The following is a 27,705-nucleotide window of genomic DNA, read 5'->3' on the forward strand; positions in this document are numbered from 1 at the left end:
GGGATTTAAAACGTGCCGCCCCGGCACGGTGGGACCACAGCAGCCATCGGGGAGAAGCACGGGCAGAAAAACTTCGCTCAACCTCCCGGGTTAACCCAACTCCGAATCCCCATGGTGTTTTTAAAGGATACTTTTCTCCCCCATCCTGCCCCACATTTCCATTTCCCCGCTTGCCAACAGCTGATCCATTCACCTGAGTAAATCACTTCAGTTTTTCAAACGACCTCAATGGGGTTGACTCACGGGACAGGGACAGGGAGAAATTTTGCATCCTGGCCCCTGGACGGACCCCGGCCAGATGGGAAGGTGAAGGGAAAAATAATGACCGAGGTTTTTTTTTTTTTTCCCTAAAAATAGAAATGTAACATTGCTCTCTTCCACCCCAAGCGCTTTCCTCCAACAAGCTTTTTGTGCTTTAGTCATCGTTTATTTTAGTATCACTTATTTTGCTTCCTTATATATGTGCGCACCGGCAGGTATTGCCCCTCCCGCAGCTGGCTGCTACCGTACCCTCCGCTCGCTCCCTGCTCTGGGGGCAACCGTCCTGGGCAGAAACCTGCCCCTCGTTAAATAATGCCCATTAATTAAACTTTCATCCCTGCAGAAAGTACGGGTACCGGCACCCTCCACCCCTTGGCACCCTCGGCATCGGTCCCGCCGGGCGCTGGCTCGCGTTCCTGGGAAGTGGGGTCTGGCAGGGAGCCGGGGAGGGACCACTACTGTCACGGTCATCGATGTCAGTGAAGCTGAAGCTGTATCTCAGGCGTATAGAGAAGAGAAAGACAACAGTGCCAAATTTCCAACTATATACACATATTAAAAATCCCCCTTGCTATGATACCAGGCAGAAATTGGACATGGCAGTTGGAACTGGGTTGAGGCCTCGTTGAGCCGGCGTGGTGGGGAGGAGTTAGGATGCTAGGATGCTCATCCTGACGATGTCCTCGCCGGCCGCCTCCAGCTGGCCCCGCTGCGCCCTGCCGCCGCGGGACTCCCCGTCCGAGTCGCTCATCTCTGCGTCGGAGAAGTAGCCGTCCGTCTCGGCATCGAAACGACGCAAGGGAGCTCCGCCGGCGCCGTCGGGTTTGGGGGGCTGCGACCTCCGAGTCCCTCGGCTCTCCTTTGGTAATTTGAACCGCACGACGGTTTTGGGGCTACCTATGGAGTCAGGCACTTTGGCCGCGGGGCTGGGCTCTGGCTGAGCACAGCGCGGCGTCTCCTCCTCCTCCTCCTCCTCCTCCTCCTCCTCCTTGCTGACGCAGCCCCTCGCCCCGGCTGGGGGGTGAGGCTCGCCGGCTTTCGGGAGAGAGCCCTTCTTAGCCGCCTTTTTCGCCTCGCCTGGCCCTTTGCGGTCGGTGGGAAGCTTCGCCGTCCCTTTCTCCGACTTGCTCGGTCTGGAATCGGGAGCGAAGGGCTTTGTGGCATCATCTGACAAGTCGCTGGCGTTGTTAGTCCAGGGCTCCGAGTTCTCTGGGTGGCTCCCACCCACGGCGGGGGGGCTGCTCCTGGGCAGCTTTTTCTTAGTGTTCGTTCTCGTTTTGCTTTTCACTTTCTTAGTGGCCTCGCTCTGCTTGAATGGGGACCGGAGGGAATGGTCCATCATGAAGCTCAGCAAGGTCTCCTCGTCCTGGAGGAGCTCCTCGGAGAGGCCGGGGGTGCTGTCCTCGTGGTGGGCGTTGTTGAGGGACCACTCGCTCATCGCCATGTTCTCAGCGGTGATGTGGACCGACTGTGCCAACCAGCTGTTGAAGAAGGTCCCGTCGATGGGGAAGGAGGTTGACAAGCCTGGAAAAAAACAGAAGTGGGAGATTGCCTTAGAAGCCAGGAACAGCCACGCTGCCCTTTGACACCGCCACCAACTTCACCGAAACTCCCCAGCACTGGAGAAACACTCAAAAGGTCAACCATAACGCACCACATCAGGACACAGAAGAGGGTTTACACCAGCACTAATGCTGAATTGGGGGTTCCAACCTGAGTGGTCCCCCACATCCACCGCTCCACGAACCTCCCCGAATCCAAACGGAGCATCGTTCTGCAGTGAAGATGCCAAGCCCCAGCCCACCCCAGCATGGGTGGAAAATACATTCCCATGCAAAAGTGGCAGACAAATAATTCGGGTGTAAGCCTAAAAATTTGATGATTGGTGTCCAGGTGAGGGGTGACAGGTTCCCCAGGGAGCAGCTGCCGCTGGGCCACCACGTGCTGCCAAAACCCCAGACACCACCCGAGCCAGGTGGTCGCTGGGGTGATGGGACCGGTGCTACACCTGCCTGCAAAGGCAGGGAGGGTGGGAGGAAGATCTGAGAACATCTCCGAATACCTGAGATGTGTGAAAACTGAAGAAGAGGAGCAGAGACGAGAGGCTGGAATGGAAAAAGCTGAAAAACTTCCTCATAATTATCTCTGAGAGCAAGAGCGAGCATTGCGGGCTGGGGTGGATCTAACCAGCAGCGGGAAAGGCGCACACCTGCACAAGCACACGCAGTTTTAATTCCCGTAACAGAAACTCACGGGTTCAACATCAAAGCTGGTTTAGTGGATGGAGGGAAAATTAGGTTTGATTTCAGGTAAGAGCTTTGCTTTTAAAGCAGACAGTCTAGCCACAGACAAGGGAAAGAGCAGTGGCACGGGTAGGGTGACTCTCATCTGCAATGTTTGCTGGTCCCGATGACAGCTTCACATCACCCTCGCCTGCGAGCAGCGACCCGGGATGTGACCCCGCACCTCCACGCTGCCTGGAGGAGTGCCCACCGCAGCAGGGGGCAAACCAAACACCCTGGGCAATGCCAGGGCTGCTCAAGGGTGGCACTGGGAGCGGCCGGTCAGGTCAGATCCCCCCCCTCCTCGGAGGCGACACTGTCAAGGTGACAGCCCTGCACATCCCAGCAGGTCAGCACGGTTCTTCTGGAGAAGACAGCCCCCCCACCTTGGCACCAGCTCAATGCAGGAGAGGGGAAGCAGGAGCAGGGATGACCTTAGGGCACCATGTGGTACCCAGGCGCCGAACAGCCCAAGGTGTTGCCTGCAAAGGCACTGCCAAGCTCACCTTCCCCCAACCCTTCCCTGACGAGCACAGCCCCAGGTGATGCTTCAAGCCCATAACACAATCCAGGAGGTTACAAGACCCTGGTGAAGCTCTGGGTTGGCCACCTGGTTTCCCAGGCTCGCAGCAGTGCAGTTTTTCTCAGGAGATGCCTCAGCCTTCCATCATGTGATGGAATTTGCCCCAGAAAACCCAGTTTCTTTAACACAGAACAGCGCAGAGACAGGATGAGCCCAAAGGGGCTCCTGCCTAAATCCCAACAGCTTTCAGACGAACAGAAAGCAGCAGAGCCAGGGTGAGCGATGGGCAAAGCAAAGCAAGCCAGGGTGGTCCAGACCCCCAGACCGCCCACAGAAACTCCCTGTACCCTCAGGAGGGTTTTACAGCAGCCCCAGACTTTCCAAGAGCCCCATGGGACCAGTGAACCCCCTGAGCTGAGCACGTATGACCTCATCACCTCCTCTGCATGCTGACGGAGGTGATGGCACTGGAGGAAGTCGAACAAAAACCCAATTCCGTGTAAAAACCATATGCAGTCGTCAAAGGTCTTGCCAAGAAAGACCATGTTTGTCTTTTTACTCCCCCCCCCCCCCCCCCATGCTGCTGAGCGGTGGGGGGGTTGTAGCCGATGGGGAAGAGCTGGAGGTGGTGAAGCACTCGCAGAACCAGCCTCCATCTCCTCGCCCCCCCCCAAGCAAATTCAAGAGACCTGCCTGCCTCCTGGATGCTCTAGGACTGCCGGCACAACCAGCGCGACCGTGCAGTCCTGGACAGTATAGACCATGAAAATGCACAGCCCGTGTGCTGTCCTCACCGCCGGTGCACAGCACAGAGATACGGGGGATTAGCCCTACTGTGGGGTGGGTAAGTCTGATTTTATCACCAAAAAGCGGAATCACGCTTCAGCAGCACATCGCAGGTTTTGTAACACACTCTTCCCAATCCAGGCACAAGCCCTGGGGCTGTGTGTGGGGGGAGGATTTTACACCCCTGCCCCACCAGGGACCACGTCTCTGACGTGGTCTCTCCCGTAGGACCTCACTAAGTCAGGCTGATGCCCACAGTGGAGATGGAAGAAGCTCCCACGGCCTCGGGTATAACTCCACTGTGTATGTGCAGGAGGGATCAGGGGCTAGGACTCTTAACCCTGCTCCCCAAAACAGGGAGCCTCCAGCAGCACGGGTCAACTCTGCGCCCATAAAATCAGACTTACCCAGTTGTCCCAATACAGTTTCGTTGACTGATTTCCTTTTCTCTTTCTTCTCGGGACTATTTTTTCTACCATCTCTTCCTTTCCTTCTTGGGTCACTTTTCTTACCCTTTGTCTTCTTCCCAGTTTGTTCTGGCATTTTTTAGAAAAAAAGGAAAACTCCGTGTGAGACGAGGCATCAGGGATGCTGCGATGAGCAAGTTCCCCCAGGGCACACCCCTGTAGCAGAAACCTGGACCAGACCTACAAACAACTCCAAGCCAGAGCGAGAACAGCGGCCACTTTTTGGCCAACTCTAGGCTGAGAAAAGCCAAATCTCATAGGTTATATAAAAAAGAGGTTTGGGCCTTGGGACATGAACTTAGTGTGGCCACAGGAGCAGTCCCACTGAAGGCAGGGGACTCGCTGGAGACTCTGCAGCCAAAGTGCCCTCCTGGACCAGGGCTTTGGGGTGAGCAGCAGAAGGGAGCAACCCCAAACCCTGTGCAGATGCCCTTCAGGAGACATGGGGACCTCCAAACCCGGCCAGTGTGTCACAAGACAAGAGCATCTCCTGGAGGGATTCATCTGCAAAGCTGGTTTGACAGCAATGGTACTGTCAGCATTTTAAAGCAGACCTTGATCTGATTTGACCTTTCAGTGATAGTAACTGCTTGCACTCACGCTGTGCAGGGGTGAAAAAACCCCAAACCTCTAAGACTTAAGCAGTGTATTGAGCATAAGTAAACAGAGTAGGGAAGATGACCAGCATTGCCTATGGAAAGCCAGGGATACAACTCTTAGCTATGTAGACATTCAGCTAAAAATCAGTATTTCCTAAATGGCTTTGAATTACTGCATTTATTTACTATTTACTTGGATAAACAGGACAAATACCCTATAAAAGTATGACTTGTAGTGCCAAGCAAAACACTTCCAACAGTTTTTACTTACTCTGTTAAGTCATTCTCCCACAGAAGCCCGTGATAAAACTTCTACTAAGAAACAAACTTGTTTATAGTGTTGGCCAGCAGCAGACCTGCAAACAGCCTCAGCAGAGAGGCCACGGACTGGATGGGTCAGAGGGAATAACGTCTGCTCTCCCCTTGCTGCGGCAGTGGAAATGTACCGGGTGAGCAGGGAAGGGAATTTGCATCACACCTGCCCGAGTCTGGATTAGCAGAGGATTTACAGCCCCAGGGTTGCCAAGCCAGGAACCCTCCTGACCAGAGGACTCAAAGAAAGAAAGAAAAGCAAAAGCAAAATTGGTATTTGCTACATTCCTGCCAAATAACTGGAGAAAGGCAGACACATTTTTCACTTCGCTTACAAACCAAAAATCTAACTTTGTTTAGACAGCACAATGGGGCTAAAGAGAAACCCGAGCAGTACTTTTTGAAGAGGAACCTGTCAAAATAGCAGCCGTGCTTCAAAGCCAGACAAGTGTTTACTTTCCACTCCATGCAAGAAAAATACAGGGGAGAGAGGTGGGTTCATTTTACAGGGGCAGTTCTCGCTAACTTCATTAAAAATCTCCTGCTTAAATGATCATCTGTCAGCGGGAAAAATAATCCCCTCCAGTTCTGAGTTTTATGTGGGAGCCATTCAAAAAAAAAACATTGTGCCAAAACCATCTTTGGAATAACCTCAACAGATTTGGGTCAACGACTACCGTAACAGCAGTTAAAAACTGGCCTCATCTCCAGGCAAAGTAATGGGGATGCTACAGGAACCATCTCCCCCCGCTTTCAAACCAGTCAGCACTTCGTAATGATGGAAAATGCACCAGTTACCCACAGCTTTGGTCCCACTGGGTGCTGAGTACCTTTAGCTCCAAGTATTGTCAACTGGCATGGAGGAGGCGTAGCACATGGGTGTTGGGAGCACTGGTAGGACTGGGGTCTATAATGGTGCATGTTTGGGATGGGACTGGGATGGGACAGTTAGGAGCCGAAGCAGAAACTAAGCACAAAACTGCTTCTGCAGCTCTGCCATGCGATGCCACGCACGAGCACGGCTGGGCAGCTGCCGCGGGAAGGGCAGCGGGAGGCTCAGCCCCCCTGTGATCTCCTTCCCACTGACCACCCCTCCCCATCGGCCACATTGGGCAGGACCTGGAGATCAGCGCGGGTTATATCCTGCCCCGGCGAGGAGGTACGTACTGACGCTGTGCTCTTGCCTGCCCTATGACTGTCACAGCTAACTGGGCCATCCTCTTTTCCCACATTTGGGATCACAATGTATGGCCTGATGCTACGTCCTGGCAAGGGAGATCCTCCCAAGCTTGGGAGAACCTACACACCGATGCTGAAAGGCGCTTGGGTCCCTAACGTCCCCCTGACATGAGAAGGACCCAGGTGCCCAAACGACCCGGAGATCCCAGGACCAAACTCCTGTACCTGGGCCCTTTTCCCAGCAGCAGCAGTGACTTGCGGGAGCCAGGTCCTGGAGGCAGCATGGAGGCAGCAGCTCCTGCCCAGGCTCAACCAACAAGCCCATCCCAGGAGAGATGAGCAGCTCAGCTCTCAGTCCAGAGCAGAAAACGAACTGGCGAACGTCAACCATGTGGGGCAGGAGAGCAGAACCCTCGCACCAAAACATGACGCAATCCCACAGCCTGCACACCCATCGCCGCCTGAGTCACCCTCTCACCATGGGTTCATCTCTGATCACTCATCTTTAGGCAGAACAAACATCACAGCCGTGCTTTCCTCCCTCCCCGAGTACACTCGTAACACGTTCAGGAAGGGCAACTGCACAGCGCCAGCACTCAGCGCCACTGACAGCCCCGAACCGTGAGCAGCAGAGCCCCAACACAGCTCCCCCTCGCTGGTTGGCATCCACACCCCGCTGGAGAGGGTCCCAGCTCACCCACCCCAGCCCTCCTCAGGAGGAGCTGCCACCTCCCACCCCATCGCTGTATCAGAGAGAGGGTTGGGCATGCACCAGAGGTCAGACTCCCCAAGGCATTTCGGGGAATGCAGGTCCCCGAGGGCACTTCCAGCTGTTTAACACCCCATTTGCAAGGGAAGTGAGCTCAAAAAGCCTCCCTGGCAGACTACCCTATGCCTGTCTCCTTCTGAGAGCTGCAAAACCTAAACTGGGTCTGCCCAGCTGAACTGAAGAGCATCACGAGGTTCCCTGTGATCCCCTCAAAACCCCCAGAGCCTGGCAGCAACAGCGCATGGCATCTGCCTTCAGGATCTGAGTTTGTTGCTCGCCTGTTATCCACCTGTTATTCCTGAGCTGGGCCTCCCACCTTGCCGCCCCAGCCAGCAGCATCACTGCTGGGAGTACCACCCGGCACAAATTTCCTGGGAATGGCTCTTGGGATGCGCAACGTGGGGTCTCCAGTTGGTGGGAACAGCCAGGAACACCACTTTGTGTGTGCCCAGGCTGGTGATCCCTAGCGCTGGTTCAGCGAGGACATATGGAGCAACACACTGATCTGTGTGTCACAGTGTCACTGATCCGTGTCACAGGGACTGAGATTTACAGGACACCCATCTCCCTGTAGCACACCCTGGGGTCCTGGCCACCCCTGCCCTGCATTGCCGCCTGGTTCTGGCCATCAAGAGGAATTTGCACAGGCTCTGAGTCACAAACATCTCAGCATACACATTTCTCAGCCTCCAAAACTTTAGTCAAAGGAAACTTTTGTCAAGGAAAGCTCAGCCCAGACGGTTCCTGAAGAAACCCCAACCATGTGATGGCTTCAAAAGCAACTCCAAAGCCACAAACACAACAACGGTCGGAAAAGCCTGCCAAAGTGCCAGATGCTGCTGCTGGAAAAACTGTTCTGCAGCCATGGGGTTTGGTCTGCCCTGCCACCAAAAGGAAAGGAGGAGGGAGCAGGAGCTGTGGGCTCTGTCACCGCTTGTGCAAAAGAAAAAAAAAATAGGGCAAAAGGAAACCAACTTTATTTCAGCTTCTTAATAAAAGCTGCCAGAGGCTTTGCATGCAGTAGCGTGACGCTCTCCACTAACAGGTATGTGGAGCAGAGACCTGCAGCTGACCAGAGCTAAAGGAGCTGGTCTCTAGAAGCAACAGACACCCCACCAGTAGCTTACCCTTCGATTCCTCACAGAGCCAAAGGCATCTGCAAGGAGCCCAAAGCGAGGGCTGCTGACCCCTGCCAGGAGCCAGCTGCCATGGATCAGCCCCAATGTCAGCAGCCCCGTGCCCAGGATTTGCCATCTCCTCCCAAACAGCTTCATCTCCACGAAAGTCACCAAAACACTCCCTTAGCACCACCACCTAACCGAACGCTTGGTCTTTCTGACTGATTCCCGTCAAGAGGAGGATGGAGAGGGATCTGTGAAAACAAGGAGCTCCGACACAAGGGTATGGCTTTATTGTGTGTTTCTGAACAAAACTGGAGATGGGCAAAAAGTCAACACGTGAACCGTGCTTAAATAACACTGCAGGGGAGGGGGCAGCTCTGGTTTTGTTGGGGTTGGGGGCTGAGGCTTGGGCACGAGTCTTTGGCTTCAGAGGATGGCAGGGACAGCATCTGTGAGAACAAGCTCTGGTAAGCGGTACTGACCTGGGTAAAGATCTTTCTCAATAAGCTTCATCTGGAGGTGGAAGATCTGCTCCTGGAGTTTACAAATGGTGTGTTTCATTTTCTCCCGTTTCGTCACCATGTAACAGAGATTTCTAACCTACAGAAACACAAGAAACAATGTCCGTTTTAGGCAGGGTCGAAGGGGGTCCCCTTAAGCTGTGTCGCTGCTTCTGCCACCCAGGGCAATCCCCGCTCCCCGGGATTCGGTCCTCTTCATCTCACCATCATCTGTACTGCACCAAAACTCCTACCAGGGCTCTTTGGATGCACCAGGACTAGAGGTGAGGGCTCTTGATCCAACCTGTGCAACATATACATGGGAAAAACCATGTAGTATATGATTTGAAGCCTAAATGTCTCTGTTTTGGTTCCGACAGCCAGGACAACCGTGAGGGGCAAGGAGGGCTGGCTGGCTCCTCCAGCACATGCACTGGGCATACAAAAGCTGTCAGGAAGCACGGTATCTCCAGAGATATGGCTTTGCTATTCCAGCAGCACATCTCTCCTGCAGCACGACGTCTCCCTGCAAAGCCCTGCAGACACCTGCCAGCGTGCCAAACCAGAGCTGCCACCTCAGAAACCCCAACCACGGCTCCACCAGCCTCCATCCCGGCACAAGGGACCGCTCGGCCACCACCGCTCCCAGCGTTTCGGGCAGCAGCAAGCTGGGACCATCCTGCCCGGGGCGCTGAGGCACCCCCATATCCAAAGCCCTCCCCACACAGGGGGCCATATAGGATGCTGCATGTAGGGGACTCTCTCTCTCCTGTCTTCTTCTGAACATAAACAATAAGCAAGTTAATCTTTATCTTTTCCCATCAAAGGCCTGAACACACAGGCAGGGTTTGCCCTTTGGCATCAGTGCTTCTGAGGGCACAAATTTAGCCTGAACAACACAGCACAAAGGGAGTCAAACGGGGCCGAGCACGCTGCTAATCTGCTCCGATTAGTCAGGATTAACTTTCAGTACTTGTTGCAGCACATCCTTGAATTCCGCTGTTGACACACGTCAGCGCACAAAGTGACCACGATGCACAAAATGGGAACAGAGCCAGGAGAAACAGGTAAATTATTTTGTGATCTTACCCAGGTGCGGCAATGGTGCGGCCACACGGGCTGTTTTAATCTCCTGTTAACTGTTCATAGGCCTAATGGAGAAGTTAATGTTTCTAAAGGACTTGGAAGGTCTCAGAAGGGAAGCTGCTGTAGAAGGAGCATTGTAATACAGTTACGCAAAGACCCAGAGGACACTCGGAGCCCCAAGCATCTGAGCATCACGCTGAGCCCCCAGCCCAGCAGCTGCACCAAGCACATGCCCTGGTCACACTTGACACAGAAACCTGCGCCACAAAATGCCAAATGCTCAGAAATACCTTGGTGCCCGGGTCGATATGCCAGTTCTCATCCACAAACTGGCAGGAAGGGAGAGACCCTCTTCCTGCAGCCAGTGCAGGGAAGGGGCACAGTGGGGATGAAGCTGCAGGTATGAGGCTACTGATCTGCTGGAACGTCAGAGCCTTACAAAACCTCCTGTTGCCTTAAAGCAAATGCCAGGACAGAGCATAGAAAAGACCACAAAATATCCAGGTGATGCTGACCCAGATCAGCGGCCGGTGCGGCTCCCCTGCCCCAAATCTGCCCCCTCTGCGCGGTTACTTCCGCTTGCTCCACATCTACTGGTGCCTTTTATCCCAGTTCAAGAAATTTTATGAACCAAGCAGGAAGCCCTAAATGCAAACAGCAAAGCACAAGACATAAATGCTCGCATGAGCTAGCGCAGCCATGGTTAAACCCTGCTCCTCACACGGGGTTGCTGATAAAACACCCCCAGCAGCCTGAAACGACCGAGCTACCGTGTGATACCCGCTGGCATCTGCCTGCTGATGAATTTCTGTGCCATGCTTTTTGCCAGCCCTGTGTAAAGGTGGCTGGAGAGCTGGGCTCTGTCACCATGGCTGCGGCGGGCATCACGGCTTGCGGAGCAAACGGAGGGTTTCGGCTGCGAAGCAGAAAATGCTAATGGCAGCTAACAGGATTTGACAGCGTTTACTCAGCCTCCTGATGCTGCAGAAGAGCAAAACGGCCTGTTGTAAGCTAAGGAGGAGGTGGTCTGAACAGAGGCAGTAACGTGCATGGGTATGTCCACGCTCACATGTGACCCTGACGTCTCAAATTCCTCCCCCTCTTTGGCCTCAAACGCCTCTCTGCAGAGGAAGGCTGGTGTATCTCCAGGCTTGGGGGGCTGTCCCTACGGGGTCAGGAGTTGTTGTGCCTCTCACAGTGACAGAGCAAGCTGGGGTGTCATCCCACGCTTACCTAACGTCTGCCACCAAAGGCTGTGAAGGCAGCAGGGTGACCGTGGCCATCCCCCAATGGCATCTGTCTTAGCTAAGGACAATCTGGAAACACCTAGGAATACAGGAGAAAAAGCTGCTCTTTTTTTTTTTCTTAATTCCCTAGCTGTAAATATAAAGCAGCGAGCTATATGCTGTATATTTTACCACGCTCTCTTTTTTTTTTGTTCTGGATTGGAGAAAACATCAAACTAAAATTTCTTTATGAGGAAAACAACTGCCTCTGGCAACCTGCATCTCAAAGTGTTTGGCGGTATCTCTTCTCTGTGATTTGATATTCCTGGAAGAAAACATTACTCGTGCTCTGCTTAGAGACTGCTGGTATTTACACACACTTGCACAGCTAAACACTACCCAGTGCTGCTTCCTCAAGCCAAGCTTAGATGGTGGTACGAAAGCCTGGGAACTATAGCTTTTTGTTAAAGCTAATTTAAACAACCAGTCCTTGGAAAAATGTTAAAAAAAAAAATAGGCAAAGAGGGTTTAAAAAGGCCTAAAATAAAATGGGGAGACTGTAGTAGGATTCCCAGTCAATAGTTTGAATTTGCTGACACTGTGAAGTGCAGAAATGACAGTGGTTAGGAGCTGGCAGAGGGAAACGCCATTACCCTGGCTGTCCCCACATCATCTGCCCTGCTGCTTCTGCCTCCCCAACTCTTGGACCCAGACACCATTATCAGGCCCCAAATCACCACCATTCCTGCCCGATTAACTGCTGAAAACGCTAAAATAGCAACACAATGCCCCGGGGACACCCTCTGAAAGCCAACCCTGCAGGCTGCTCTTCTCTGACCCCTATTTGATGTGGTGCTTCACTAGTTCCAAGTGAAATGGGGTGGCTGTGAGCAGAGCTGACAGACAGGATCAGATACCTGGGGTGTGCTGGCAGCAATGGGATTTAAACCCCTATCACCCATCTGAGCACTGGACTTTGATCCAGCCGGTGTTTATTGTTCCCCCTCTTTGGAAGAAGAGCAAACAAACAGCTTGTCCAGGGCCAGGCAGAGAAAGCTGGCAGGGAGTTGCTAAGCAGAGGCTGAACGCCGATGGGGAATGACCCCACGAAGCTTGGAGGCAACTCTGGAAAATGAGAAATCTGGTAAAATGTATAGTTTTGACACAAAGAAATCAAAGAGAACTGCCCTGCCATGTCTCTGAATTAGGCAGCTCCTGAAGCACAGCATGGTACCCAGAGATGCACAGTGGTTCAGGGCAGCTGGGGAAGTCAAGCTGGGAGCAAGTGGAAGCAGAGGGAGGTGGAGCAGCCTGGTTTAGATTTACAATATAGAGAGGCAGATGAGGAGAAGAAAGTGAGTTGAACTTATCACCCTTGGATCTGGCAGCTGCAGCCTGTTGCCTACAGCTTGGTGCTGGAGATCCTGAATGGTGGCACCAGCCCAGCCCAACACAGAGATGGAAACAACGGCAGGAGCACAAGAGGGACAGACTGGCAGAGTGATGGCAATGATGTACGCAGGGACGAAGGCCGATAGGGCCACAGGAAAGACACCAATAACTTGAAATCCAGTTGCTTTTACACAGAAGGCTCTCAGGCTCCCAAGACCCACATGGGGTAGTGCAGTGAGGGACCAGGGCGGGCTAGTCCAGAGCTGAAACCCCACCTGGACACGAACCCAGTGCTCACCCACATCACCTTTCTCCCCATGGGTTAAATTACGCCGCAGACCCACAGCAGCTTAGAGAGAGGGTCCAGGGATACGCAGGGGCAGCATCACCACCACCTTGGCCTCCCAGGGAGCAGCATGTCCCCTGCAGCACCCTCTGCCCCCCTGCTCAGGGCACCACCTCGAGTGGGTGAAAGCAACGCTGTTCTCCTGCTTTCTTCCTTCTTTGCCTGCCCCCAGAGATGCACTGAGCCCTTTCGTGGCTTTGCACCCCGGGTGGGCTGTCAGGAGGGGACCCAAGCAGGAGCCATGGACCATGGATTCACCCCTCTGGCAGGAGCAGGAGAGGGGGGACCAGGCAGGACTTGAGTTTTAAGCAGAGAAGGAAAAGGTGCTTGGCCCCTGTGTGCCAGACTGGCTCCCATTGCTGCCCCATGCTGTGCCCATCCCCAGCAGTGGCACTACTGCACCCGTTCCCCTCCCTCGACCGCTCTCTGCCACCTCACTCTGGGTGCCGTGCTTCTTCCCCTGTGCTTCTTCCCCTCGCTGCTTCTCACCTTCCCCGCTCCTCCTCCTCTCCAGCCTGCCTCTGCCCCATCCCTGCTCCTTCCCTCCGTGCAGCCGTGACAGCCAAACCCGCAGGCAGGCAGTGTGCTGCGGCACTGAGCACAGCCCGGCTGAGCTCTGGCACCGCTTTGGCACTGCTGCTCCACCGATGCTTGCTCTCCCCCCCCCAGAAAGCTGCCGTGGAGGCGGCTGCTCCCTCCCCTGTGCATGGATGCCCTGCGCCACGGGGAGCTGCGGGCGCCTGCATCCTCCAGCTGCAGCCTCCGGCACGGCTCTGTCTCCACCGGCGGCTCCCGAAGGAGCCGACCCACTTTCGGCAGCTGCGGCAGGGCAGGGAATGCCCAGTCCCCCCGGCCCTGCTGCTGCCTCCTGCCATTCACCCGTCTTTGATGTTGAATGGAAGCTAATAACGAAGTGCTCCTGTGCCTGGCTGCTGGAGAGCGTCTGAGCGGCAGCACAGGATCATTTTGTGGTTTGAGACTATTAAGACAGAGTGGATATAAGATGCAGCATCATCTGCCTCCCATCCACCCGGCCCCACCGAGACACCTCTTCCCACAGACATTTGCTCTTTTGAACCCTGGCTGAGACTGCCACTAACTTATTTCATCAGTGCCAGTGCTTTGACAGTGATGACACACGTCTTCTCAATAACACTTTAGACAAAGGGACACAACTATTAGGGGAGGTGAACTTAGTCAAGGGGGAACAGGGCTTGTGCTGTCTATAGGCGCCAGCACACATTAAAGCAGCCCTGATGGAACATATGGGCACACCACTGAAGGAAAAACTGTTACTCACCCTCTCCAGGTCTTGCCTGAGGTGCATGAAGAGCTTTAAGCGTCGGTAGAGAACGTCCTGTTCTTGCTGGGCCAAGTTGTCGACTTCATCTGTTTTTGGTGTCAGCAGTGGTTTGTTGGAATTTGCTTTCCTCTTCAGCTTCCAGTACTGGTAGACAAAATCCACCAGCGATTCGCTTAAGTCAAGGTTCTCTGCCACCTCTGAAGGCTTCACGAGTTCATAGAAGTCCTCCTCCAGCTGCTGGAGCTTCTGCTTCCGCAGCGTGACCTTCTCCAAGTCCAGCTGGGCTTGGTCAGGCTCTGTCCGTGCCTCCTCAGGCAACTTGGTGGCACCGGTGCTGTGCTCAAGGCAGAAGGACTTGAACTTCACTTCGTCGTTGTCTGCCAGAATAGTCCGCATGTCAAGGTTGTGGTCGAAGGCGCAGGTGACATGGAACGCGGTGACGCAGGCGGGCATGGAACACTGCAGGGAGAAGGACAGAGCTTACGGCCAGGGCAAAGCACCATCGGTGGGGGGAACGCTTCTCAACACAATGGGACCACAAGTGCTTACCACAAACCCAGTGACACCCATCTGAGTGTCAACACCTTCCATGAAGTGATGGAGGCTCCACTACAGGTACCCCTTATGGAGCAACACCTGTATGGCCCAAGTCTTACAAGTCCGTGAGCCAGACACCATAGACCCACGTGGAAGAAACTCAGGGTTCGCTAGATATCTGAGAGCACCTCCCCACCTTATCTGCTTTATTCCTTCTCTGTGATGGGCCCTGCTCATCCTTCACCTTACCACAAACAGGGGCTTCCAGTGGTCCTTCCAACAAGACATGTCAACAGCCATAGACAACAGCACGGGCCAACGGGATGCTCAAAGACTGTCAATGGATTTCTCCTGATGGAGAAATTTTCATCTGTATTTCACCCTTAAACCACTCCGCTCTGTTACCACATCTGAAGCTAACACGCCATTTTTACTGAAAACATACAGAAGACACCAAGGTTTATGAGTGAACGCGCTACTGCAGAAGCAGCCAATGCTCCCTGAGCATGATGCCTTTCTCCTCTGGAAATCACGCAGCCTCTAATTGGCCCCATTAAAAAAGAAAAAAAAAAAAAGGCAACTCAGCATATACAGAGCAAAACATCACGAAACGAACTTTTTAGAACTAGTCCAAGCGGCTAGACTGTTGTCAGACTTTTATCAGACTAATTTTTTAACAATTTCCCTAACTTACCTCACGTTTCAACTGCCTTGGACCCCCCAGGCAACAAACCTCAGCCTGGTTTCCTACAGAGGAACCTCCCCCAGCCAGAGCTGTGCCCGTGTCCATGTCAGCACCTTCTCCCTCCTACTCATTAACTGGTTTTTAATGGCTCCGTGTCAGGTAATTATTTCAACCATAACCCATAAGAAATCAGTCTATTCCAGCTGCTAATGACCAGTTAAACTGCAATAATGAGACATTTTAAGTGGGCTATTACTGCAGGCACAGTATTTCAGCGTTTATAGAAGAATTGTTCTTGCAGGGGATGAAGATGCAGTTGTGGCCTGAAGGACCAGGTGGAGGCATGTGAAATTTCCTGGAGGTTGATGATAAATGATTCGGGATGTTGTACAGTTCTACTGGGGCTCGGCTGCACTTTCATTCTCAATAAGGAAAAAAAAAAAAAAATTCTGGTAGTAGCTGAGGAACAGAAATTTTACACCTTTTATCTTCATACCATCAGCCCTGAACTCCTGCCCAGTCACCCAGCGTGTGAACTTTTGACATTGCTGCTTTTAGATATTTTCCCTTGACTTTGTTGATGAATCTGCTGGTGCTCATGAAAGTGAGAGACTCAGGCAGCTGCCAGGGCCAAGAAAAGCGTAGGCAAGCGGTGTCCAAGTCCTCCACTTCCAGGGCTCTCCAGGCCCTGCTCCAAAGCCTCTGAAATCAGCGGGAATCGCTGGATGCAGCCCTGCCATGGCCAAGCCCCGGCTGCAGGCAGCAATGCTGGGCACTAACTCCTGCAGGCACCAAACGCAAGCGGATTATGAACTCCTACCCCCCGCTTACCCTGTTTAAATATGGCCATTTGGTCCCAATTTCAGCCTGAAATTGCTCGTGAAAAATAGATGATAGCTTGCAAAAATCAGCTCCCTCTGCTACGCAGCCAGTGCTTGCATGGAGCCTGGCATTGTGTGGGACCCGTTGGTGCTCCCCGCACCAGTCCAGTGCACCCACTGCAGTGGTGGGCAGCGGGTGCCTGCCCTGCTCATCCCGTGGGACAAGCCCAGTTGCAGCTTCCCATGTGCTGAAGCACCGGCTCCGCTCTTGGGTATTTATTTTTGGTAAGGAAGGAGGGACAGAGGGAGCCCAGCCTGACTTGTAGCGTCCAGATTTATCTGGAGCGGTCAGTATATCACACACTGGCTTTTAAAGCGCTGGTGCTCACTCCTGCAGCCACGGAGCGAGCACTGACACAAGGAGATGCAAGGCTGTTTGACCGAGTCACCCTTCGTCACTTTAATGGCACTTTCAGGTATGAGGCTTTTGCCAGCTGGAAGTTCCCACGATTGAGCTTTCTTCTCTGGTAGCCAAGATGGCAATGGCACTGCATGGAGCTACAGAGCTCCTCATGTCCTCCTGATGTACCAATGTACTCCTGATATACTCCATCCTCGCTGTTTTGGCGTAACAGCTGGGAGTGCTTCAAACTGCAGCATCCTTTTGTGCTGTTATGCACATAATATCTACAGTAGAGACAGTGGACACTGAGAACTCCCCACCATCAGTGAACTATGGGAGCTAAGGAAAGCCACGCAGCCATGTCCCCTCCCTCCTGTTTCTGCCACCAGTGCTAGTAAAGGCATTAGCAATACGGCCGTGGCTTCTGCCAGGACAACGTCCTGCTAGCGGGAACGACCATTGCTCCACCTTAGGAATAAAGCAAAGCGAATGACACCCGTCCTGGATCCCTCCTCTGACAGATGGCAAGCAGCACTTGTCAGAAACTGCGCCCAAAATGCAAATAGAAAATAATTAGGCAGCTTGGCTGACAGGGCAACAAAGCAAGGTACCTGGTTGGCCATGGCTACCCAAGGACCTTGCATAAACTGACAATAAAAACATATTGATCCATCGCAGAATAGCGCTGGAACGAAGTCACTCTTCACAGGAGGGAGGGATCTGCCACGCAGAATCAACCAGGCTTAAAAGACTGGCGCAGTCCCCAAGTCTGCTTCGTTATCGATCGTGCTTTGTTATCTTACAGCACCTCTCATTCACGGATCTCAGCATACTTTGCTTATCCAGGCAAATCCAGTCCCAAACACAATTCTGAGAGACAGGGTGAAAACCACACCAGAGATTAACATGGACCGTTAATTAGTCCTCAAACCACTCTTACTGGGAAGCAAGAGAGGGATGATTTTATTTGCCAAGGAAACTCAAACAGAAGTTTACCAGCTTACAATGGTGCTCTGCCGCAGTTTAGGGCTGGAGGGGAAGGAAGCGGCTCCTCCAACAGACCTGCAAGGGGAACTCAGGAAGGAAAAATTAATTACCGGTGCTGAACTCCAGCCAAGCCATCAGCCACAACAATTCTGCATCCTTACAAAAACTACCATGTGATTTTTAGGGACCACAGATGGTCTGGATCCTGGTAGCGCTCCTCAGCCGAAATAGGCAATTTCAGCATCGCAGACATCCTTGGAGGACGCGGGGCTGAGGCAGAGGATGGCGTGGGGGCTGCACGGTGCACACACCCTGCCCTTCCTCTGATGTCAAGCTGTATGTTTTCAGGGCTACAGGCACAACTGGAAGACAGTTCTGGGAACCACCACACCAGTTATCCCAATGGATGGGGACCAGTGGCACAAGCAGCTCAAGGGGAGCGGGCAGCGGCGGGCAGAGGAGCTGTAATGAACGAGTGAGTGGTGGAGATACTTCCCAGGGCTTTTTCTCCAAAACAAAAAGAAAGCTGGAAGATGATGACAGCAAAAGATCGTGCCCTTTGGAGAAGCCCTCCAGCAACTAACAGAGATCTAGCATTTTGTGCTGTGTTGAAAGGCCTTGGTGAGCAATTTCAGTGGCTCTGACAAGCGAAGAGGGAGTTGGGTCCCAGGCAAGTGTGGTCAGGACTTGGGCTCTGCCACAGCCTGGCTCCTGGCGTTCTCTTTTCCATCTCAGAGATGCAAACGAGAAAATTCCTGCTGGATACTGAGCTCTCCTTGGCATCTCTTGATGTCTGACCACAAGAACCACAACGAAGTCATGACTTCCCCTTAACAGGAGCCGGGGAAAGGGTGCCTCCAAGGCTGCATCCCCGCCCAGCGTCCGGGAGCTCTGGCTCGACTGTGGCCACACTGAGTTACACTGAGTTCACAGCTCTGTACCAGAAAGCAAGGGAAGTAATTACGTGCAAGCAGCAAGGTCAGAGGCATGGAGAGCAGTGGGGAGCCCCTCCTCAGGCTCTTTTTGGTGGTCAAGTTTGGATGAGGAAAAATACCTCAACGCAGAGGTGCCTATAAAAAATTATCTCACGTCAGTCTCCATCAATGTGGGGGAGGCAGGTGTTTTCTTAAGCTGCCGTGCTGCCTCCGAGCATCCCCATGTTCCTCTGGGATGAGAGTCTTCCACTCCTCCAGCTTGCTGTCCGGATTTCGTGTCTGGTTTTGGCAAAGCCCAGTTCCAAGGGGCCACTTGGAAAAGCCCCTCCTGGAAGCAACACCCTTCCTTTCCCAGACCTGCCCTACCTGGAGCACCCGATCCCCACTGCCAAGGATAAAAGCTCAGTGCTTTAACAGAAAACAACCTCCTCCTTTCAGAGCTGGGTCATAAACCCGAAACGCTGACAAAGGTAGTTAGATTACACCTGTATAAACAGGCACTAATCAAAAATATGCTCCATAAACATCAACTTTCAAAACAGAGCTCTGTACCGCTGATGAGTACAGAGTGTGTTTATTTATCTGTGGGTGAACTTGTTGATTTACCCCATAAATCCTTAAATAAAGACACTGCCTGCTTTTTTTTTTTCCCTTCTCTCCCTTTTCCTTGAAGCAAAACCATCCCGAGGAGCGTGCTGGGGTGGCCTCAGCAAATGCTCCGCTGACAATCTTGTGAAGACTTAAAAACTGCGAGCTGCTGGCACATGAGACAATAAAGCTCCTGTTCCATCTCAGGTGACCTTTAATGCAAATCCATTCAGTCCCCAGGATCTCACAGCCCCCATGCCATGCCGGCACTAAGAGGATGATGCCTCAGAGAAGCTGAATTCTTTTTGATGCTGCCAAGCCTGTTTGCCTCCTTCCCTGCCCTTCCGTTCTTTGAAAGCAGTTGCTGTTATGACACAGTATCTCCATCTGGCAGGGTGAATAAGCAGATCCACCCAGAGCCATCAAAAAAAGAAGTGAGTCAACGCTTGAGATTTAAAGAAGTATTGTGAGATTTCATTTCAAGCTAAGGGGATTGCTTTTAAATAACTCCCTTTAAGGTATTAAACCCAAGGCGGCAGCACAAACACAGCGGAGCCTGCAGACCTCCTATTCCTATCGCCCTCCCACAACCAGCCAACTACTCTGGTCCCCCACAGCCACTGCTGCATACACCGGCCTCCCAGGTGCAGCTCCCGTTGCCATACAGGAGCTGATCTGTCAGGATGGGTACACATCCCAAACTTTTTCCCAATTTTTCAAAGCTATTCCATCCCGTCCTGCACACCAAGACTGCTTCCAAGCCTGGTCTGCCCAGGAAAGCAACAGGCACTGGCACTGTAGAGCAGCAGATCCCGCAGCCCGTCCCCAGGGACCACCGGGACATTGCACTGGCCGAGCTGGGGGAATCACTGGATGCAGCAAGGCTCCCCAAATGCTCTCACACCAAATATGCTGCATTTTGGATGGGAGCTTCTGCTCTTTGTTCCCCAGAAAGAGAAATCGTGGCCCGGGAAGCTTTGTCCCACTTCTGGAATAGGAAAGCCCGGAGTGTCCTGCTTTCAGTCTGAAATGAGCATGTCTCGCCCCCTCTTTAGCACGCTGCTGCTGCGGGGAGAGCAGGCAATCAGATGTCTGCAACGGTTTGCTTAGGTGTGGAGAAAATGTGGGAATGTAATACACAATAAATACCCTGTTTCCCAGCCAGCAGGCTAGTGAGGACTACCTAATCCCGGAGTTCCCTGTTATCCTTCCCAGCCAACCCCCGCTGGTTTGTGAAATACTTGGGCTATGTATCTCCTGAGTAGCTCCCTTTTCTGGCAGCTACGCCAAGCCTTTCTGCTGGAGGTTCCCAATTTCAACCAAGGTCATTTGCAGCCCTGGTAATTACTGTCACTACAGCAACATCGCTGTGTTATGCAAAGAAAGTTAATCTAGATTCCTAGCACTCAACACATTAAATGATTGCAAACAACATCTGATGATGTCTGATGGGTGCTCGTGCTCCCTGTTGTTAGGTTTACTCAGAGCAGGAATAAGCCTCGGGCAGATCACGTCCTCCAACATCTCAAGAACCTCCAGTGGCTGTTACAGACACAACCCCAGAGCTCTGAGATTCTTCGGTGACAAGTTACATACCTGAATACATGTCCCAGTGCACTCCTTGCAGAGGCTGCAGGACAATGCCCATCTGCTTGCTGGGATATGTGAGATCTTTGTAATGGGTTCCATTTTTTCAGGACATCCAATGCTAACCTGGCCACGAAACAGAAGACAAGTTATAAATACTGGCTACCATGCCAAATTTCCTACAGGGGGATGTCTGCGGCAGTCTGAATGAGGGATGGATTTTTTATTTGTTATTTTTAAGGGTCACTTGTAATTTGGAAAAAAAAAAAAACAAAACAAATCCCCAAAACCAGAAACTAATCTGGATGAAATGGAAGGGAAAATTTATGTCGATGTTTCCTCTGAACTAATGCCTCATCTGGATATTGCTGTGCATCTCAGACAGGCACATGAAATTAGCTGTAGCCTGCCCAGAGGTCTTGTGAATGCCTCCCACCCCTGTGCCCTTGCACCCCACCTCTGCGTCCTCCCTTAACAGGGCGCCCCTCGGCTGCTAATTAAACACACAGCCCGACGACCAACCGGCACCGCGACGCTGACCTTGGCACAGCCTGATGCACCAAACCGGACTTGCTATTTAAAGCATTAATGAACATCCTGGGCTGAGACTTGAAACAAGGCCCACAGCCACCCATGTGACAAGAGGAGGCTGGAAAACACCTTACTTCAGGTATCCATAAGGCACAGCTAACGTGGACCCATTTCGTCCCGCTCCGGGTGGGCTTCAGCGCTCCCCCTCTCTTCGGGCACAGTAGACACTTTGGCTGAACCCCGAGGGCACAGGTCCGGCACAGCCAGCTCCCGATGGGGACCTTCAGGATGCCGTAGCACGCCTGCGCAGACACGACGGAGGTTTGTTAGCCCCAGCAGCCCAGGAAGAGCAGACCTCCTCCTCCACTCCCACCTGTTCCACTACCAGTGGCTTATCACCATCACATCTGGGCATCCTAATAAACGGCAGACATAGAACAGCTCCGCAGTCACAGACGGTGGGGTTAAGTTCCTCCTTCCTTGCTACCTTCCCTGTTTTCACATGGCTACGCATGCCAAATCAGTATGACCTGGGTTTTAATTAAAAGCTAGGTATAAAAATGTGCTGCGTATCACGCCAAGCATCCGCCTGGCTCCAGGTCAAGGATGGACAACCAGGCTGCTCCATCAGAGCCCCCACCACGAGCACCATTGCGGTGCAGACACCTGCTCGCTCATCTCCTGCCCGTTCCTGAACAGCTCCCAGACCCACGAGGACTCAAGAGAAGTAAGAAACGCCACGCGGAGAAAACGGAGGTAGCTGAGGGCTGGAAAGCTGCAACCCCATGATTGAGAAAGACGGCCACACTGGTTACACACCCAACACGGCCTAAAGGGGAAGCGAAAAATAACTATGGAAAGTTCAAAAGGGGAAACTGATAGTCATGAATATAAATCAGAAGGGAGGAACCATACAGGACAATAAATCTAAAGGAGGCAAGGACAAGTCCACGGCCAAGAGTGTGAGAACTAAAGGACTCAGGTCACCCATGGAGCTCCCCGACCTGCTGCGCTATTCCCTGACCTGCTGCGATAGTGCAGGACACAGAGAAGCCAGAGCCCTTCATAAACATTTCTCTTCCATACTTGGGGAAGAGCCAAATGATAAGCTGTATCACATAATGATGATGATAAAATACTTTCCACTTCAGCCGTAACTTACGACTGTATTAAACAGCTACTACTAAAACTAGACAGTTTTTAACAGCAGGTCCCGCTAACTTGCACTTACAGGGATTTCAGAGACTGGCAGACAACTGCCTTGGGCGCTAACGCGGGGCTGTGTCACTATTTTAAGCGAGGCAATGTAATTAATTCTGGATCTGGCTGCTCTGACATCCCTCCAGAAGGCAAGTGGGCAGCGCTGATAAGGACCCCCAGCGCTGTTGGCTGTAAATTGAGCCCAGACATTTGTCAACTCCACTTCTTGAAGCTTACCCCAAAAAAGAACAGCTTGTCATCCTGCCGTTGCAGGTCACTGTCACTGGCGGTGACAGTGCTGCAGGTGGGGACAGGGGCAGAGGGGGCACGCAGAGATCTGCAAGCGTGGGAAAAGCGTATCCTCAATCTTTACTGGCCAAGAACAGACTGTAACACGGCTTTAGGTTGCTCTAAAGCACAAATTGCCTTCGATAGTGATTTCCAAGGGGACAAAGCCACTTCACGAATAGATTATTTGGATAATAAGGAATTAAGGGAGGTAATATTATTGCTGCGAGTCTACATGGTTCAGAGAGACTTAACTGTGTGTTTCACAGTGCCTCCAAATCTGACAGATAAATCATTTCTGTAACAGAAATAATAAAATTTATAAAACATGTGATTTAGTATCAGACAAAAATCAGCCTGGTATATACTACCAGGAGAATAAACTGGCAGACTGATCTCAAAATCCTGGGGAAAACAGGAATTATGACCAGGTGCCCGTCTCTAGCAGAATTTTGGCTCTCGGTTATTTATTCCTAGAGGTTTCAGAGCAGCTGAAGGTGCAATTCTGCTCCTAGCAGCAAGTATGACAGGGCCTCTGTCCCAGACAAGAAGCAGCTCTGGAAATGCAATGGGTTATCAGCTAAACACGCTCTCCCAGTCCAGCACCAGGCAGAAGGTGCTCCAAGAACACAGAGCCAGAGTAATGCTGAGTAGGAGCAGAGCAGCTATTTTTATCGCTCTGCCTGTCACGGGCTCAACGTCACCGAGAAGGGGACGCTGAAAAAATGGGGAGGATGCTGAACCACAGAAAGGCTTGGTGTGGTCTGTGTAACAGAGGGAGGGCTCGGCTGTGCCCTCACACCAGGGAACGGGAATTTGGTAACGACAGGATCAGTGTGGTGGCTGGAAGCTGGAGGTGGATCATTCCCGTGCTAACCAGACGTGTGACACTGCCATCGTGAGAGCGATGAACCACAATGACGTAGCAGTGGGATTCGGCGGGGGGGGGGGGGGAGATCCCTCCTTGCTGAAAATTTTAAAGTGAGGATTGCATGTGCTTTCTAAAAGCTACGCTTCATAGGAATTAATTAATAGCAAACCTCATGGCTTGTGTTATGCAGATGGAATGATTACAACGATCCCTCCCGGCACCATAACCCACCAACACTGTGCCTGAGCACAATGCTGCCCGCTGGGCTGCAGGAGGACGAGGCATGGCTCCGGCCTTGTCCTGCGGGACCCCCGTTACCCTCTGCCGCTGCCCCAATATGCCAAGCCTGTGACATCGGCACCTGGATGCCGGCAGGGAAGCATCGTCCCCAGCGGGCTTTGGATGTGGAGCTGGCAGAGGCACAGGGCAGGCTGGATCAGAAACAGGACGCCCCGTAACACCCCGCGCTGTGGCTCTGGCTTAGGGTGTAAATCAGGGCAGAAATTAAATCGCAGGCGGCTCACGGGCTGGACTCTGCTCCCTGAAAACAACAGAAAATCTCCCTTTTTCTTTCAACAGCCTTGAAATCCAGCCTGCTGTGTCCTCTTCTGCAGCACCGTTCTGCTCCCAGCACTGGGGCCGCTGCCGAAAGCGGAGCCCACGGGGTGCCACGGGCCGTGGTGGGCACAGCCGGGCTCTGCACGTCCCCACGGCAGCCCTGCGCACGCTGGCCGCCTTCGCCCGAGCCCCTGCCTGCTGGTGCGTCAGCTCATGGCCTGACGTTGCCACTTGGGCTTGCTGAAAAAAAACCCAAAAACCCAGAAAAAACCCTCCAAACCCAACCCTAAATCATCCTGATATTTTGTGGAATCTGATTCACTGATGGAAACCATTCAAAACACCCACCTCCCACAACTATAGATATCTCCAATGCTCTCCCACCTCCAGGAAGCACTGATGGAAAAGCTGCCCAAAAGATGAGCAAATGGCTCTCTTCAGAGGGAAAAACACAAAACCCTTCACAGAGAGGGTGAAGCGCAGGAGCTGCCGCTGCCATCCCAGCAACGCACGGCGCTTCCCTTCAAAGCACGACCAGCAAAACCTCCCTGGGCCCACCCGGACCCAGGACACCCTCAAACAGCTGCCTTCTCCTTGTCAAGGTTTCCCCAAATGCAGGAGCCCACAGACCCCTCCCCCAGCCAGGGCCTGAAGCATTTGCATTCAATTCTAAAAATAAAATTATTTTCCTCCAGGCAGCAAAATAAAATTAAATCCTACTCTCACACAGCAGGGAAGCTGGGACAGAAACCCTGTGAAACCCACGCTAGTGGAGCTGGAAGGTCCTACCATCCCCATATACCGCTGTGGAGGACCCTGGAGGTCCGTGCAAGCCCAACCCTCCAGCAAGTGCAGGGGGAGCGCAGTGGTGCAGAGCTGCATCCCTCCCAGCCCATCAGTCAGTCCCGCACACAGCACTGGTCACCTCTGGGTGCTCAAGAGCCCGCTGCAGTTTAATAAAGAAAAATGGGGTAAAGAAAGAATAAGCACATTAATGGAAGAGGAAGCATAAAATAAAACGTCACAGAGACCAGAGAATAAGGAGGAGGGGGCAACGCAGGCTTGCAAGATGCAGTTCCCAACCGCTGGTTCTGTATTTCTGTGGGCACTTCTGGAGGGTTGGGGCTAAGAAAGTGAGAAAAGCGCATTTGCCGTTCGCCAGCTAAGCCAAGACCCCATCTGTTACCTTTGTTCCACTGGAGACGCACTGGGAATCCATCAGAAAAGCTCAACAGGGGTCCAGAGCAGCTCAGGGCAAGGGGGATGGCAGGAATGGGAGGAACACAGAGGAGAATATAGGAGCCCACAGCCAAAACCCGCCGCTCCCCCTGTATGGCGGGGGCTCACCTGGTGCACGCAGACGTTGCACTTGTCGCAGAACACCATCTCGTTGCCGTCCTCCCCCTCCGGCGAGCGGCAGACGTCGCACACCACGTCCTCGTCGTACTCGATGCCCAAGCCCTCCTCCGTTTCGATGGCGATGTTCATGTTCTCGTAGCACATGGTTTCCAACTCCTCCAGCACTCGCTCCAGGGTGATCTCGTCCAGCTCGGGCTTCTCTGCAAGGCAGAAGGCAGAGGAGGACACTGATGCAGCTCCGGCGTGGGAGCCCACCTGCCTTTGGGGAGCGTTTTGCAACGGGCTGAGCATTTTAGATCGCAACTCGAGAGGCAAATCCACGGCAGTGGTAAGAGCGGTGGTTCAGAAAACGGCTGCTTCTAACTCGGGATGCAGTTTATGTTTCATAGACAGTAACAAAATATTGCTGCTGGCTGAGAGGAAAGAAACCCATTCAGTTGAAGCAATGCGGATAATTAGGTCTGACAGTTTAAATGTTCAAGGAGACAAGTTTTGCAAAGATGCTTTCTGCAGCGAGGGCTCAGACAAGCTTTGGCAACACGAAGTCAATGCTTTAATTGTTAAGACTGAAAATTGACCCTTTTAAGGCCAATTAAATGGAACTGTAAAACTGAAGCTGAAGGCTGAAATTGAGGACAAATGAGAGTTTTTTTTTTCCTGGTTGGGTTTAGAGGAACCAGAAGGTCAGACCTGGGCAGGGGTGGGCTCAGATCCGCTGCGTTGTCTTTTATTCCCTCTGTACCAGGATCTTTAGTGGAAAGAAGTGGCAAAGGTGCTTTATCAGAGGTTTCTCCAAAGTCACAATGAGGAATACAAAGGCAATAACTAGCAGAACTATTTCATACAACTACTTCATCACCAGGGAAGGCACAGAGACAGCGATGGATACCAACAGGATGCAATAAAAAACATTTAAACTTTGCATTTCATTTGCATATATTATCCATGACGATGGCCAGGATGCCTCAGAAAGCACCAGACAGCGCAGGACCCTGACCCATGCTGCTGTCCACCTTTCTTGTTGCAAGGCAACACAAGAAAACACCTCATTTATGAGCAGAGAAGGGGAAAAAAAGGCTTGAGGAAGTACTAATATGAAGCAGTTATTAATTAAATGCTCAGAAAGAAATTTGCCATCCTGGGCATCTCTTGAGCCATGGTGTGATGTCCCTGTCCCAGGTTGAGCTCTGGGGCCCCGAGAGGCCCCCGGGGCTGGGGAGGGACAGAACCACAGGGGTCCTGGGCAGTGCTCTCAGCACCTCCAGCAGGATGGGGCTGGCAGGGGCTGCGCCTTCCCCCGACGGCCACGGACCGGCTGAAAAAACTCTGTCAAGGGGGAAACCAACCCGTAGGCGAACTCAGCAAGCAAACACACCATTGTCTGCCTTTTTAAGCTCTTCCCCAACGTTTCGCATTGGCACGGTTTCCCTTGGCTTGACAAGTCTCTGCAAACATCTAGCCTGGCATTTTACATGTCTATGTCGAGTCTGAGATACCATCTAAGCCAGACAACACTGTTCCCTATCACAGCCCTTTCAAGTGCTCGGGCTGCGGTGCCGCAACACGCCGAGGGACCTGCCGATACCTGTTTTATGACGGAGCAGCCTCGGCGATGGGTGCGGGATCTCTGCTGAGCCCCAGGCTGGCATGGGCTGCCCGGGGGCTGCTGGGCTCAGCGATGTGAAGCATCCTGCGCTGGCACGGTGGCCCGAGCCAGAGCCGCTGGCTTGCTCTTGGCATCGTGCCGGTCGGATGCCACAAGGCAGGGAGTGGGTTACAGGCAAAGCCACAGCATTATTTTTGCCTGAACGGTGTCCCTTTGTAAACACACCACCCGAGTTGCACTTTGGAGAGCCACAAGCCGTGACTTTATGTGAGCGTAAAGTCCTCCTCCTCCCCTAGAGGAGAGCCACAAAAATGATCAGAGGACTGGAGCGCCTCTCCTACGGGGACAGGCTGAGAGAGTCGGGGATGTTCAGCCTGGAGAAGAGAAGGCTCCGGGGAGACCTTCCAGTACTTAAAGGGGACCTACAGGAAAGGTGGGAGCAATCTTTTTAGCACAGCCTGTTGCAATAGGGCAAGGAGTAATGGTTTTAAACTAAAAGAGGGTAGATTTAGACTAGACAGACATTTTTTACAATGAGCACAGGCTGCCCAGAGAGGTGGCAGAAGCCCCATTCCCGGGAACATTTGAGGTCAGGTT

The 27,705-nt window shown here is 52.6% G+C and overlaps 1 protein-coding gene across 3 annotated transcripts in view; it reads right to left on the reverse strand.

Moving 5' to 3' along the window:
• Positions 1 to 318: 318 nt before the first annotated feature.
• The window catches only part of JADE2 (jade family PHD finger 2), a 79,922-nt gene continuing 52,535 nt past the window's right edge, over positions 319 to 27,705 (reverse strand). For 2 of the 3 annotated variants that reach the window (XM_086470757.1, XM_086470756.1), the window contains 7 exons: positions 25,491 to 25,702; positions 21,361 to 21,528; positions 20,705 to 20,821; positions 14,150 to 14,611; positions 8,782 to 8,899; positions 4,260 to 4,388; positions 319 to 1,785 (listed from right to left, as the gene is read on the reverse strand). In XM_086470757.1, coding sequence (XP_086326883.1) covers positions 911 to 1,785; positions 4,260 to 4,388; positions 8,782 to 8,899; positions 14,150 to 14,611; positions 20,705 to 20,821; positions 21,361 to 21,528; positions 25,491 to 25,702 — 2,081 coding nt within the window. In that variant the 3' untranslated portion in view covers positions 319 to 910. Of the gene's footprint in view, positions 1,786 to 2,937; positions 2,941 to 4,259; positions 4,389 to 8,781; positions 8,900 to 14,149; positions 14,612 to 20,704; positions 20,822 to 21,360; positions 21,529 to 25,490; positions 25,703 to 27,705 lie in introns of all 3 variants that reach the window. The other variant, XM_086470758.1, reaches the window with a different exon arrangement.

This window comes from Leptosomus discolor, chromosome 10 (assembly GCF_034619465.1).
Source record: "Leptosomus discolor isolate bLepDis1 chromosome 10, bLepDis1.hap2, whole genome shotgun sequence".
Taxonomy (NCBI): Eukaryota; Metazoa; Chordata; class Aves; order Leptosomiformes; family Leptosomidae; genus Leptosomus; species Leptosomus discolor.